General features: G+C 29.2%; 1 protein-coding gene across 1 annotated transcript in view; it reads right to left on the bottom strand.

The window, feature by feature from the left end:
* The window catches only part of LOC142325690 (nephrin-like), a 575430-nt gene that overhangs the window by 52413 nt on the left and 507225 nt on the right, over positions 1-15792 (bottom strand). The window contains exon 6 of the mRNA XM_075367722.1: positions 7677-7828. Within this exon, the coding sequence (XP_075223837.1) occupies positions 7677-7828 (152 nt within the window). The remainder of the gene's footprint in view (positions 1-7676; positions 7829-15792) is intronic.

The following is a 15792-nucleotide window of genomic DNA, read 5'->3' as shown; positions in this document are numbered from 1 at the left end:
GCCTCTGTTTACGCACATATGTCATAGCACCTTGATATTTCTCATGTATATACCGTGGTGACTCAGTAAAAGATGAGGGAAGTATGATACTTTGACTTATGTTGTGAGCATTAACATTGGTGACTTGTACAGTATCTTGAAAATGAATGTAATCGTCAGCACATTTTTTTTTTTTTTTGATTTGGTATTTTGAATAAAGGTTAACATTTCAGTGGTCACTTTGACCATTATCTCAACACAGTATTGATTAAATAAGTTTCTGTAATAATGTAAAAAATTGTCAATTTTATCTCGAACCATAAGTCGATAAGCATAAAATTGCTTGCAGGAAACTGTTTTATTCTGTTCATTTTAATTTAGTGGAATAGTTAGATAATAATCATCTAAACCCTTCAAAAGCATAAGGGGATATTGTAAAGGATCATAAGAGCGTTGAAGCTCTGACACATGTTGCATTTGACAGTTACAACGTAAGATTATATTCTCTAGGTCCTTTATCTTCATCAACCAGTACAATAGCAACTTCATTAGTGGTTGGAACATTATAATGACCCCCTATGCTGATTAACAGGTACACAATTAGCATTAATTATTAATTTAAAATCTTCCGTGTTAGCTAAAGGTGTGTTGTTAATATCGCATTTAAACTCTCTGATCAAACTATTGTGTTCCAGCAGAACTTGCTGGAATGCTGTTATTAGTTCCTTCTTCAAGTTTGGAACAATATTAGTATGAACAGAAGTTTGATTAGCATTAGAAAGCAAGTAAATTTATAAAAATTGGTGATCGACACCAGGTGCTAGCTAGTAATAAATTTCCTATGCGATGGTAAACTTCACCTTGAATTTTAAACATAGGCATAAAATTCCCTTCTAAAATTTGTTTAGCAATGAAAAAAATTATCTGAAATAAAGTTTTGTATTTTCTAACATTATCGAGTAAGTTTTTGGTGAAGGATGAGATCCTAAAACTAAACTGTTGGTTTGTTCTGGCAGCTCATTAAGTGTTAGTACAGGTAATTTGTCATCAAAATAGTTTGTATTTGAAAATCCTTATCTACTGATTGATGTTTTTTCCATATGTTAGGGGTGATGAGGGAAGCTTAACTCCAGATTTTTAACATCCCCTCCCATAGATTTTTTAAAAACTCAAAAAGTTTTTGAAATGCGTTTTTCTATGAATCTATGAAAAGTTTTTCAAACAAAAAATGTAGAGGACATTCTCCTCTACAATTAATGTCTTTGAAGTTATGCCGAAAGCACTTATGTCTTTGAAGCATTCCAGAGTTATAGCGGTACAATGGCAACGCGTGGTTTTATTGTTACTGTAGCCGGGGAGATCGGCATTGTTCAGCGACTAGACCGGTTCCGAACACGTGTCCAATTTACAACATTTTCACACTTTCACACGCTATAGCTCCAAAACGGTAAGCGTACAAGAAAATTGTTTAAATAAAAGTTGTAAGTTTTTTGAGATTAACAACTTTTCTAAATGCATTACAGACGAAAAACAATTTTTCCGGTAAAAAAACCGAGAAAACACGTTTTTTACAACTTCAGCGCCACCTAGTGTTTCAATTTCAAATTATACGGCATAACTTCAAAGACATAAATTTTAGAGGAAAATGTCCTCTACATTTTTTGTTTGAAAAACGTTTCTCTAAAAAGCATTCAGAGAAAAACGCATTTCAAAAACTTTTTGAGTTTTTCAAAAATGTATGGGAGGGGAGATGTTAAAAATCTGGAGTTAAGCTTCCCTCATCACCCCTAACATATGGAAAAAAATCAATCGGTAGGTAAGGATTTTCAAATAAAAATACAAATTGACTGTACTTTGTAGGAAGTGAAACTTTTCCACCAGAACAACACGTGTCAGGTGCTTCATTTTTCAATTTTCTTTTTTTTTACAAAACAATAACTGTATATTTTAATCATTGCATCGATTTGTAAATCTTTACTATTAATACAGGTGATTCAAAAAAACGGGAAATTTAAAAAATTAAATAACGTTAATGAAAAATTTTTTTAGAAAATGAATTTTATTTCATGTAATTGTGCAAATGTTGCCATTTTAGGATACATACATTTTAGTTTATTTTTTAAAGATGACATCTTGCAGGTGACCTCTTCTACGTAAACAGTCACCAAGAGTCTTGGTTAAATTGTTCATGGTTTGACGTAACATATCAACTGGAATTTCCGCAATCGCTTCTCGGATCTTTGCCTTCAGTTCTTCCGTTGTAGCAGGTCTACTGTGGTACACTTTGCTTTTAAGGTGACCCCACAAAAAGTAATCGCAAGCTGAGAGATCAGGCGATCTGGGAGGCCATCTAATATCACCATTTCGTGAAATGACACGTTGTCCAAACAATCGGCGTACAGCTGTCATCGATATTCGTGCAGTATGTGACGTTGCTCCGTCTTGTTGAAACCAGGCTGTGTTAAGAATTGGTGGAAATCTCTTTTGTTGTTCCACAACAAAGGTTTTAAGCACGGCTACGTAACGAGCTGACGTCACTGTAATCGCAAGACCGTTGTCATCCTCAAAAAAATAAGGACCTATAACACCGTAAGATGACATAGCACACCACACGGTCACTTTCTGGCTGTGCAACGGACGCTGGTGTAGCTGCGTAGGATTTTCTTGTGGCCCGTATCTGAAATTTTGCTTTTTAACAAATCCGCTGAGGTGGAAATGCGCTTCGTCTGACATCCACAGTTCGTGAACAAACTCTTCGTTATCATTTATCTTCTGAAGCATTACATTACAGAATTTTGCTCGCACAATTGCATCGTTCGGTTTGAGTTCCTGGACGATCTGCAACTTGTATGGATAGTATTGCAAGTCCTTCACTAACATTCTTCGAACACTTGAACAATGCAATTGTAAAGATGCTGAGAGACGACGGATTGACCGATGTGGACTTCGTGTGACAGCATCTTGTAAAGCTAGAACATTCTGTGGTGTACGGACGGTTCGATCACGGCCTGGAGGTTTCTTTTTCATTGCCGAACCAGTTTCCTCAAAATTAGATATCCATGTTTTAATTGCATGTGCTGATGGAACACGGTCGTGCCGTCCCAGATTAAAATGACGGCGAAATTCTCTACGCGCTCCCTCCACGCTGTCATTGTTTTTGTAAGACGCTTTGATAGCAAATGCACGTTGCGCACCACTCCATGGATTCATGACAACTAAATGGCAGATTAGGTTAGAGAGGCTGGCGCCTCTTATCAAGTGGTACCAATCGCCCACGGCTACCAACACAACTTTCAAAATTTCCCGTTTCTTTGAATCACTCTGTATAATCCAAATGAGGATCATATTCAAAAACAGATCTGAACTTTAAAGTGGCTTTCCTATATTGTATAGCATCGTAAAATATAGCCTCACGCTCTTCCATAGTCTCATGTAAATGCGATGTAGACATTTGCCTCACACCTTTAGATTTTCTATCAGTATTACTTCTCTTCTGTTTTGGCATGATTTTAGAAAAATAACTCAACAAATACCACCAAAATAGACAGATAAATCATCACTATCTATAAAAAAAGGATGGTGCGTGGGTTTGTTTGTTTGTTGTGTGTGCTCACATTTTTTTTAGCAACCAATGGTGTTGCTCTGGCGACTGCACACGGCTCCCTCCATGAGTCTCTCCTGGTAGAAACAGTTCGTTGTCAATTAATTTACAGATTATTTAATTTAATTTCTAAGTGTATATTATTCTAATTTATACTCTATATTTGTGTTTTTATTTACTTATTATATTATTTATTAATTTTATTTATTTAATTTTATAAATCTGAATAATCAAATATTTATCGCTCAAAAAATACCGCCAAAGTAGATAAATATATGAATTTGAATAATCAAATATCTTTCACAGAACCAATGAATCATATTACCTGAGAAATCAAATACAACTGCATTAACCTAACTACTATACGCATATCAAAGAAGCCAATCAAAACTGTCTGATATTCAATAATTATATTCAATTATCGGGAGAGTACAGTCTCGTGATTAAGTAAACTGAATTTAGCGCAACATGCCCGCCACCTAGCGGAGAGCCAATAAACTACATAAAAAGTTGTTGTGTGGCGCAATATCCGTTGTCTAGTGGTGAGTTAACATACTACGTATGGGTGGAGTGAAACATTAACTTTTTATTGTTGTTTTTAATGTTTTTTTTCAAGATGAAATATATCTATAAACCTTCTCAGTTATGCCAAGAAACATGGGTAAAAATTTGGTTGCCATTGATCGGGTAGTTTTTTTGTTTATCCTGAACAAAAAAAAACCCTTAATCTTATGTAATATTAAACATTAATTACATATAAAGATACAAGTACTTTAAAATCAATATATGAGTTTTTAATAAAGCAAGGAAACCCTTAAATTACTTTTCAGTAGTCAGAACATGGAAATGACATTTAGCAAATCTCTTATCTTGAAATATTTACTTTTTGGTATGAAACTGCCATATCCTTAAGATTAGACTAAAGACATTTGAAGTGAATAGAAAATAGAAAAAATTGTTATTTGTAATTGGTATACACTGTTTATTTGAAACATTCATTGTTTAATAAATGGGATCCTTATCTATTTTATCACATACAATGTAGTTGATTAAAAGAAAAAAATATAAATATATTTACACACACACACACACACACACATATATAAATATATATATATACATATATATGTGCACACGCATGCACATACACACAAGTGTATATATGGTAGCATGCAAATTAATCTAAATACAGGCAATTTTTGTTTATTTATATTTTGTAGCTACACTGCTCGACCACGCCCACTCTTCAAGTTGTCTGTGTAATGTGAGGTTATTGTTCTTTGGTTATTTAACAATTTTCATGTTATAAATGGTGTTTTGGAAAAGTTTATTTATTTTTTTATTTCAAAATCATATTTTTGTAATTCTTGTTTTATGTGTCTTGAAATATAACAATGGACATAACTCCAAGAAAGTATTCAAAATTATTTTTCTTTCTGAGCATACCAATATAACATAATGACAAAGAGTTTCTGAGTGTGGTTTGGCCTAGGGACAGTGAGTGCTATTTTAAAGAAACTGGTTCTTTTCACCTCAAAGGAGAGCAGCTAAAGGGGAGCTTTTAACACCAACGTTTAAAAAACTCTGTGGGCCAAAGCACATGATAACTGGCTAAGAAGATTAAAAAAATGTAATTTTTTTCGATGTGTCACATTTTTATGTTCAGGGGCAGGCAAAGGGTTCCATATGTTAGAAAACCATCAGATGAAAATCCATCACCGGCTCACAATCAGTTAAAATTTCCAGAAAAAATGTTTTGGAGTTGTTTCTCATTTGAAAGCCCTTGTTCATTATTTCCAGTAGGTGGAATATTGAAAAGTGATGAATATATCAAAATTTTGAAAGAAAGTGTTGCAACACAACTTCAAAGCAACTTCCCATAAGACAATGAAGTGCCCTAACAAGATTTGATGCCATATTACACTGCCAAAAAAATAGAAAAATATTTTGAAGATGAAACATTAAAGTGCTCCTGTGGCCAGAAAACTTCCCAGATTTAAACTCAATTGAAAATCTTTAGGAAATAATCAAAAAACGATTCTTAAAATGAATTGTATCACAAAAACTGACCTCATTATAGCAATAACATTGATATGGTTTCATGATGAAGAAATAAAAAAAAGGTTGTAGTACACTTGTTGAATCGATGCCAAATTGTGTACATGAAGTGATTAAGAATAAAGGTGAACATATTAATTACTAGATATTCAAATTGTACAGGTATAATTTTTTTCTAAATAACATTAATTTTTTTAAAATAACATTTTTGTTCAGATTAATTTGTATGCTACTATATATTTATTTATTTATTTCATGTAGTATCAGGATACAGGATAACACAACGCTGTGACATGATGTCAACAGTAATCAGCAGGGATGCCAAGGCATCTGTACGCAGTCTAGTGAGTAAGTGTTACTGTACCAGTAAAGTCTTGAACAGACTCAGGCTGACCATTCCTGAGACAGAATAAAATAAATAAATAAAAATATATATATATATGCATACATCATATATATATTACATACATCATATTAACATACATGTATATTGTACAAAGTTGTGGGAAGTAGATGACATACACTTTTGAACAAAAATTAATTCATTTAAATGATGTCTTTTGAAATTTTCCACTCTTCTAAATGACTTAAAAAAAAAGAGGTACTCAATTTAACCACTATGGATGTGTGTAGTATGTATCTATTTTTTTACTTGTATTATGAAGACATTATTCACTAAATAGGGCAATTTCAATGATTATTGTTCATTTTTTAGTAGAAATTTGGGTAGATGTTTTCCCATTTTTTTTTTTTTGGAGAAAAATTACATTGTCTACACTGAAAACATTTTTTATCATTATCATTGCTTATTGTTGGATTATTGTAGTATAATGATATGGAACCTAACATCAATCTGATATTCAAAGTAATTTCAGGGAAAAATTCAAGAAAATTGATTCAAAAATTAAAGTTAAAAAATAATACATTTTCCCGCATCACAGACACCCTGAGCTTATGCTTACATTACCTTCTGTATTAATTTTATTTAATACATAATTATTAATAATTACGTATTATAATTAATAATACGTATTATTAATTATTATTTTATTAATATTAATGCATATTAATATTAATAAAATAATATGTAATTATTAATTACATTTAAATGTTTATTTAATTTAAATATTCACATTTTATTAGTAAAATAAACCTTATAAAAAAATAAAACCAATTTGAAAAACGCATTGAAAAGTAAAAAATAATACTTTTTTCAAAAAATTGATGTTTAGAAGTCAGTGTAAAGTTAAAAAAAAAACAAATTCCATGTTTATCTTCTTTTTTAAAAAAATTAAAACATTTTTGTAGTCTTTATTTATAAATGAAGGATGGTAAGCCATAACTTTACTTGAGATTTATTCTGTTTTTTCCTCTAAATGCCTTTTCCAATTCTCTTGTACCTCTGAGTTTTCTTATTTATACAGCTCTCCTTCTAAAGTATTGTCAGATCAAATCTTTTCAGATTTTATTTCTCTGGCTGCATCCTTTCCCTATTCTTGGAAACTGTATTTTGCAACTTCTGTCTTCTGGACTTCATGTTTCTTAAAAATCAATTCCACTATCGAACAGTTCAAGGGATAGTCATAACTTCATGCGTACTCAGTAATGTCTCCCAATTTTATTTTAAAATTTTCTGCTAATATAGCCATGTGTATTGAAAGATAGCCATAAGTACTGAAACTTACCTAACTTATTAATAAAATCTATATCTCTTTTATATGTAAAATTTGATCTAAATTTTGTATTGAAGTTAGAAACACACCAGAACTATATTGCAGAATACAGTTTTCATTTGAAACTTTGTATTTTTCCTTCTACTAACTACTTACTATTACTGCTTTTATATTTAATCCTAGCTCAGACAAAATTAAATAGTTTAACATTAAAAATTAAATCAGTTTTCAAACGCAGTATCTTACTTTGTTAATCGGCAAAAAAAAAAGACAGAGTAACTTAGAGTCTCATTACAAGATAATTCACTAATAATTTTTTTTATTAAAGTTCTACTTATGATATATAAGAATTTGTAATTAACTACCTCTTCATGTGTGTTTTTAAGTGGAGTATTTCCTTTTAACCATGTAATAAATGGCTTAGGACGAGCCCCAACCACTTCACAGTTTATTTCATGAGTTTGTTCTGCAGAAAGAGGTTTGTTCTCACCTAGTAATTTCACCCAAAGTGGTCTTACTGAAATAAAAAAGAAAAATAGAGAATTAAAAAAAATAAAGAAAAATATACTTATGCTAAAGTAATTAATAGAGTATTCTGAGTTACACATTAATTTTTTTTTATTTACAATATATCTTGATAAAAACACAACTCCAACTTGTCTATACACAACCTAATTGTGAGAATAATTTGTGTAGGGTTTAGATAAGAAGCATCAAAGGATTCATCTCAGGAACTAGATTAAATATCGCAGTTTGAGATATGAGAAAAGTAAATTACCAGATTGCATGAAACTACAAAAACAATAAAGGATAGGTAAAAAATGATACAAGAATAATAAAAAAAATCCATTAAAAATATCTCTTTTACAATATATGTTATCTTCTGTAGGTTAGATTCAGAAGACAGCATTTCAATTTTAAATTTAGTCATTCATGTATTTACCTTGCAGACATAAAATGTCAATAAGACCTTCTTAAAAGAAATTCAATTTTCTAAAATTTTATTAATGTCAACTTTTCATATCTTTCCCTACTTTTACAGTATTTGAGTAAAAGTTTTGAAAGTAGAAAATAGAAAATCTATAACAAAGTTTTGAAAAGTTTAGTTTCTAAGAAGATTTGTTATTTCATTTTTCGTAGAATAGATTATATTAAGTAAGTTACAAACAACTTAATTTTAAGTTGTTTTAAATACTGGAACATTTGTTTAATGAATTTGTAATTTAATTACATCAAAACTACTTAAATAAAATCAAATTAAATTTTTGTATAATGCAACATAACATTAAGGCCTACAAGAAAGATTATATTCATTACTGTTTTTGAAAAACTACCTAACTATTTAGGAAATCTTATCAATTTTACAAAATTAGGTTAAATGGAATTCTTTATAAGTAAAAAATTACTCAATGGATCAGGTTTTAATAATACTAATTAAATAAACCAGAGCTTTCTAACTTTATTTAACATATATTATTATTAAATATGTACCCAAATACTTTTAAAATTATTTTATTCTGAATTGATTTTATTTATTTATTATTTTCAATATGTTGCATACATGGAAATTATGAGTTGACTCTGTTTTACAGCTCCCACCTGACACTTGGATAACTTCTTTAATGTATGCTGATGATAAAGTTTCGATACAGGAAAATGAATAAGAATTGCAGAAAGCAGTATTTATGTTGGAAAAGACTGGAAAGCAATATAATCTATATAATTTTAGGATATCATCAATGAAAACTAAAGCTACAGCCTTTGAAGAGAGGTGTCCAAGATGTACAAAGGTAATGTGATTGAGGAAATGGTGCTTCAGCAAGTGAAGCATTTTAAATATCTGAACAGTGACAATAATGATGCATTTAAAAAACTTCTCAAATTTTAGAAAATGTGTGGGAACATATACAGGCATCTGTAAAATAAAACATGGAATGATACATATATTAAATTTTATAACCTGATACATCCTCACTCTATTATATGGTCGCAAATCATGAGTACGTATCAAAAGGCTGGATAGCAGAATTCAGGTGGTGGAAATGAGGTTTTTACGTAGTGTATAAGATTGCACACAGACTGATAGGATCAACAATGAAGATATATGAAGAGAGCTTTCAGTACAATATTTATACAATAGAATAAAGCAAAATAAACAAAGGTAGTGCAACCACTTGAGTAGGATGACATGATAGAGGATACCAACAGCTATTTTAGGTTATCAACCTGTGGGAAGAAGAGATGTGGGGAGACTGATGAAACAAGGGTACTGGAATAGGTCTAGACAACCTAATCTCTGTAATGAAGAAGAAGAGAAGATTATTTTTCACAAATATATATTACTATTTTTTAACACAAAAATAGCAATGTATATGTAATTTATTTTAATATTGAGATGAACTTTAAAACTTCCATCTTTTATTAATTCATTAAATTATCATGAAAAAAATGACAATACTTTAAAAATATTAATAACTCTTCAAAAATAATTGAATTTCCATTATTGTATTATTCTAAGAAGTTCTATTGAGTGAAAAATCAAAGAGAAAGGATTTGATAATTAAAACTGAAAGGTCTGAATGAAAAGTTCCATAATGTTAGTTTGTCATTTATAATTTTTAATAATTAAAACTTTACTTATAATGTTGCTCTTAGAAAGGTTCAGGCAGATGTTAGGACATTTCCTCTTGATATTTGTGATTTAAATACTTAAATAATTTCTGATATTATTTTATATAATGCATTATTATGAACTGATCTGAATAAAATATACCAGAACATTCTATTCAAAAGTTATAGGATTTATTATCTTCATGAAAGTTGGAATAATATATTTAATAATAGATAGAGAAATTCAGTCGATTTGAATTAGTTAATTCATTTTATATAAAAAAAAAAAAATAGCATGATTTTATTAAAAAGGCCAAATCTGATAAATATAAGGGCAAAATCTTCAAATGTTGACTGAATTCAAACTTTAGCTTGTAATTAAATTCAAGTCATTTAGTTTAACAGTTAACAATAATAATTACAGAAAATCATTCCACTCAATTTTTGTAGGTATGTTAATGATGATTTACTTATCAACTTTAATTCTTAAATTACAATTTTATTCTATTTAAATTTATAAATCACCCTCTAATAGTCAGAAAGGATCGGTAATGTAGCTTCTTTGCACCATTTTATCACTTCTAATGGTGTAACATATAAGTGAATTCAATCTTGAACGGAATCATAAAATTCAACCTACTGAAATGAGAATCTTAAGTAGAGAAAAAGGTTGTGCAAGTATGAGTTTTTATGCAAATGAAGAAATATATTTAGAATTGAATGTGTATAGTTTGAAAATATCGGAGTAGGACTGTAATAAAAGTAAGAGTTACACTGAATACAAAATAGTAAAAAATACAGACCTGCAAAAGTTTTCAACTATAAATTAAGGGAAAAATCAGTGGTGGTACATAATTCATGAACAAACGTAGAATGTTCAATTCAAAAATGGATTACTTACATAAATTTCAGACTAAAAAAATTGTGACACTCACTAAGATAGCATTTTTAATGTTATAAAATAATAAGTTAGAAAATATATTATCATATTAAGCATTTTTATTTTAATTGCATGAAGAAAAAATTGGCAAAGCCTAAAAAAGCTACTGGCATTTGCGTGAAGAATCAAACATTTTTTTCAGTATTAAAATTGAAAATTATTATTATTACTCCTAAAACTTTAATTTTTTCTTAATTTATTTTATTTTAGTTTTTTATTATGATGTTAAATATGTAAGTTATAAAAAAATCAGTTTTGTTCTTAGATATGCCTCAAGATATCATAGAACAATTTAAAAACTTTTTTATGATGATTTGTGGTATTTGAATGAAGTAATGTGTGTGTGTGTATATATATATATATATATATATATATATATATATATACACATCATACATACAGATGCTTGTGAACATTTAAATTTTAAATAAATACATCAAAAGATTTCAAATGGATAAGCTACATAAATCAAGATAGATTTGTCAAAATAAAACTGTTGTGGTGTGAAGGAATCTTTTATGAACATTTTTTCAAGTAATTTCACTGAATTATTTTCAATGGTATTATGATACTCTTAAATTTTGATTAGCTAAATAAAATGAACAGAAAATTTTCTTAACTCTTTAGATATATCCTTCAGTATATCCAATAATAATAATATGAGTAATTTGATTAATTTTTTTTTATTAGCCCTAATTCTTTTTCCCCATTGTTAAAAAAAGGAGATGAAGTCTGATTTGAACTAATATGCATTCCCCTAAGATCCAAATATTTCATTAATTAAAATTTTATTTTGCTATAACTCTGGAACCAATGAAAATGAAAGTACGACTTATGGTATATTATTGAAAAGCTCTCAATGAGGGCTTATTATGGCAGTTAAGAAAAAATCCAAAATATAAATTTTTTGGATTTTTTTGTACACTTTTCGTTCAGCGATTGTAATCAAAAGGGAAGGTACAGAACTAAATGTTACAACAGTCCTAAATCCAAAATTTCAACAATCAACGGCTAATCATTTTTGGGTTATGCAAGATATGTATATACATACAAACGTCTTACTGAAAATAGTCAAAGTGAATTCAGGGGTGGTCAAAATGGATATTTCCGTTGAAATCTGAAAACCGAGATTTTTCACTATTACAATACTTCCTTATACGAAAATTAATAAAAAATAATAGCAATAATGTGCCAGAGAAAACTTTGGATTTCAAAAATCTACTTGATTTTTTTTATATAAGTTTTCTCCTTTTTATTTTATTGTTCTTAGATGATTTGTTTTAATTATGCAGATAGTTCCCATCTATTGTTGGTTACAATTTTGTATTATGTTCAGTTTCTTATTTGATATACTTGGATGTTATATTAAACTATTATTACTGAATTTTTATAATTAACATTAATTGTACTTTATATGTAGTTAGAACTTATAGAGTTAACTTAGCCTCCAAAAGCAAGTTTTTTTTGTATATATAAACAAATAATTTCAAACTGTCATCTGCAGCAGAATGTCTGGGCATATTAGTAAAATGTGACATCAAGTACTTGAACACAAAGAGAGAAGGATCCTCTGGAAAATCATACGCCCAAGGAAAACCAATACCTACAAAATACAATTTATTGGGTTGGTCTAAAGGTAAATTCACAATATTACCAAATCTCATAAAGATTGATTCAATAATAGCATAAAATGGCAAAAATGTAAAAAAACAATTTTGTTTTTTTACCCCTTGTTCAAATAACTAACTGCTTTGGTGTAATACCTCAGGTGTAATTACTCTATATATTAACTTTGCTGGTTCATATTTAGTAATAAATAAAAGATATTGTCCAGTTGATGATTAAATATTAATTCTAATAAGTTATAATGATCATTATATGTTTAACGTTTGAGTTATATTAAAAGAAGATTACATTGTTAATGAAAGTGTACATGACAGAATGGGATCTAAATTTAGATTGAACAATGCATTAATAATAATGAATTACTAATATAAAATATCAACTGATAAAATAGGCTAGCTGAAAACACAAATTTATTTACTTTTATAAAAGAGTCAGAAAAATGAGATGGTTTATGTATTTATAAATTAATAAGAAGAAAAAGAGAGTGAGTCTTAACACCCCTTAAAATATTAAAATTCAAAAAACCTGAAAATGGTTTTTTGATATTTATCTGAAGACTATTTGCAAGCCCAGTCTAGTGAATATCTCGTTTAGTATAGTTGGAAAAGGGATCATTGTTTAGTGAAAACATGTTAGTGATCATTGTTTGAAAATTTTACCTTTTCCCACCCCTTTCAAGGTCTAATTAAAAAAAATCTAGACTTTGGTTTTTAGATATCCACATGAGAATTACACACACCAAAAATCTCCTTACATCAAAAATCAAGTTGATAACTTCATTTGTTACCAATAAATTAAAAAAAAAAAAAAAAAATAGTAAATTTCATTGTTACTCCATTTTAACCCTTTAAACTCAGAATTTCAAAAAATCCTTTTTTAGTGTGCATTTACACCATAAGAAGAACATGTATATAATTTTTCATCAATTTATATTCAGTAGGTTTTAGTGGGTGTTGATTATGAATCACTAAAGACATGTTCTTTTATATATCATCATGATTATATGATTATATGATCATCATGATATTAGCATCTATCATCATGATTTTGCTCATGCTATATGGTTACTTGCATTTCGCTTTGCAGTCAGGGGATATATTTAGCCTGTCATGATTCGCTTTGCTCACCCATCCCATCTAGCCAGAGGGCTCTGCCTCTTGGTCCCTACTGTGTTCATTAAACTTATGCATGTGAGAATAATAATGATAAATAAAAATTAGAGTCTGTTCAATTTATAAAAGATTACAATTTCTTCAGAGCAACAGTTTGGTCAGTACAGGACCCAAAATTTTGAGTAATCTAAGAATATGGGTTTTATAACATTGTACCTCAATCTTAAAAATATTAGTTATAACTGGTTATCAGAAGTTAGTTCTAACTAGTAAAAATGTATTTTGCCCGGTTCTTAGCATTACCCGAAAAACACCAGTAGGAGGTGACTACTATGCTTTTGTTTTTTAAAAATCTTTTATTTTTTTATTTTATGTTTTTTAATCAATTAAGTGGAGGCAGTTGCATCCAATCACATTGCATTTACAGTAACAGAGGCCGTGGCTGTGTTGATTGAACTGCCACCACATATATTGTCACACCCCTTCAAAAAATCAAAATTCAGAAAACCCAAAAATATTTTTTAGATATTTATTTGAAGAGTATTTTCAAGCCCAAATCAAGTAAACATCTCATTAAGTATAGTTGAAAATGGGAAAAATTTGCAATCATTATTCAAATATTTTTTACCTTTCTTAATCCACGATTTCAAAATAATATTATAAAATAAAAATGGAAAATTTATATTACAGTTGCTATTGTAGTGCATTTATAGGCGGTTTTTATTAATTACAATTCACTAGATAAAATTTTTTTTTTTTTGAAGGGCAAGAAACGCTTTCGCATTATTGCTCAAATCCTCAGTTACATAAATATAAATGTGAATTTCCAAATTTGAGATTTTCTGTCAATTTTGTTCAAATTGTCAGATATTCAGTGAAACTCATGTGATTAAGATGAATCAATGTTTATTTCATTAAAAAATGGAAATGGGATCTAAAAAACTTGCAAAAGAAAAAACCACGTATCATCCAAGCTCATTAACCTCATTTTAGTAGGGGTTAGGTAAAAAGTTATGACCAAAATTTTGAATCAATAACAAAATGTAAACAAAAAATTACTTGATGAAAGATATTCAATTTAATGGAGTGAGTACATTTCACATTTTCATTTGAAAGCTAATTTGCAATTGAAATAATCAGTCGTCCATCTAGTTAACATGCCATTCTCTAACTACTAGCTATATCTCTTTCTCCTTCTTTCTCTTTCTATCTCCTTCCTCTTCCCTACAGGATAGTTGTTTATAACCGAAAAACAATTATTTAGATTACATATGGTGATAGTTATTTATTGTACATGCAATTATCATTAATATGATCGCAAACATTAATTTTATTATACCATCAAATGAAGGTATGACATAAAAATAACTATAATGATTCTAATTCCTCTATTGAGTATAAGCATTAAATATAATATTGTTTCATAACAGAACATTTACATAAATTTATTTTTTTCATTACCTGTCCTAGGTAACACATTTTACTCACACATGAGGTAAAAGAGACATCAGTCAGAGTATGCTTTCTATGAGAGAAATGATGTCTACTATAGTCAGTCCCTTGGTATACAGAGTGAAACTGAAAAAGTGACTTATAGGACTGAATATCACTTAACATTTCAGTGGGGGTTTCAAGCTGATATACAGCAGTATATTTAACTCAGTGAATGGAAAACCAGGAAACCACTTCATTCCTCATTTTTGTTGGTAAGCTTGGCATGGGATATTATTGTTCATAATGGGCATACCATTTTCATAAGTAACTTGTGTTATATAGCCAGCTGACTTATTAGAGTAAAAGGACACTCTCCCAGATTGTGTTATGCTTCACTGTGGAATCCAATTCGGGGAAGGGAAAAAACTTATGTTATATGTTAGGATGATATAGTATCCAACATACATATTGCTTAAGGTAAATGTAATGAAGCAACCAATCAATTTTTTAAAAAATAATTTTTATTTACTGTTCATTTAAAGCTTTTAAAAGTATTTAAATGATTCTTAAGAGAAAACTGCAGTCAAGTAATTAACAAATTACGAGGGTTATTTTTTTTTCAAGGTCCGATCAGTTACGAAATTAAAACCAGTGTAAATAAAAAATATTTTATTTGTAACAAGTAGTTACATAGTTATGCTATTTCTCTACATAGCCGCCACTCGGATTTAGACATTTGTCGTAATGTGGTACCAACTT

Source organism: Lycorma delicatula, chromosome 5 (assembly GCF_047948215.1).
Source record: "Lycorma delicatula isolate Av1 chromosome 5, ASM4794821v1, whole genome shotgun sequence".
Lineage (NCBI taxonomy): Eukaryota > Metazoa > Arthropoda > Insecta > Hemiptera > Fulgoridae > Lycorma > Lycorma delicatula.
This window is presented reverse-complemented; position numbering and strand designations above follow the sequence as displayed.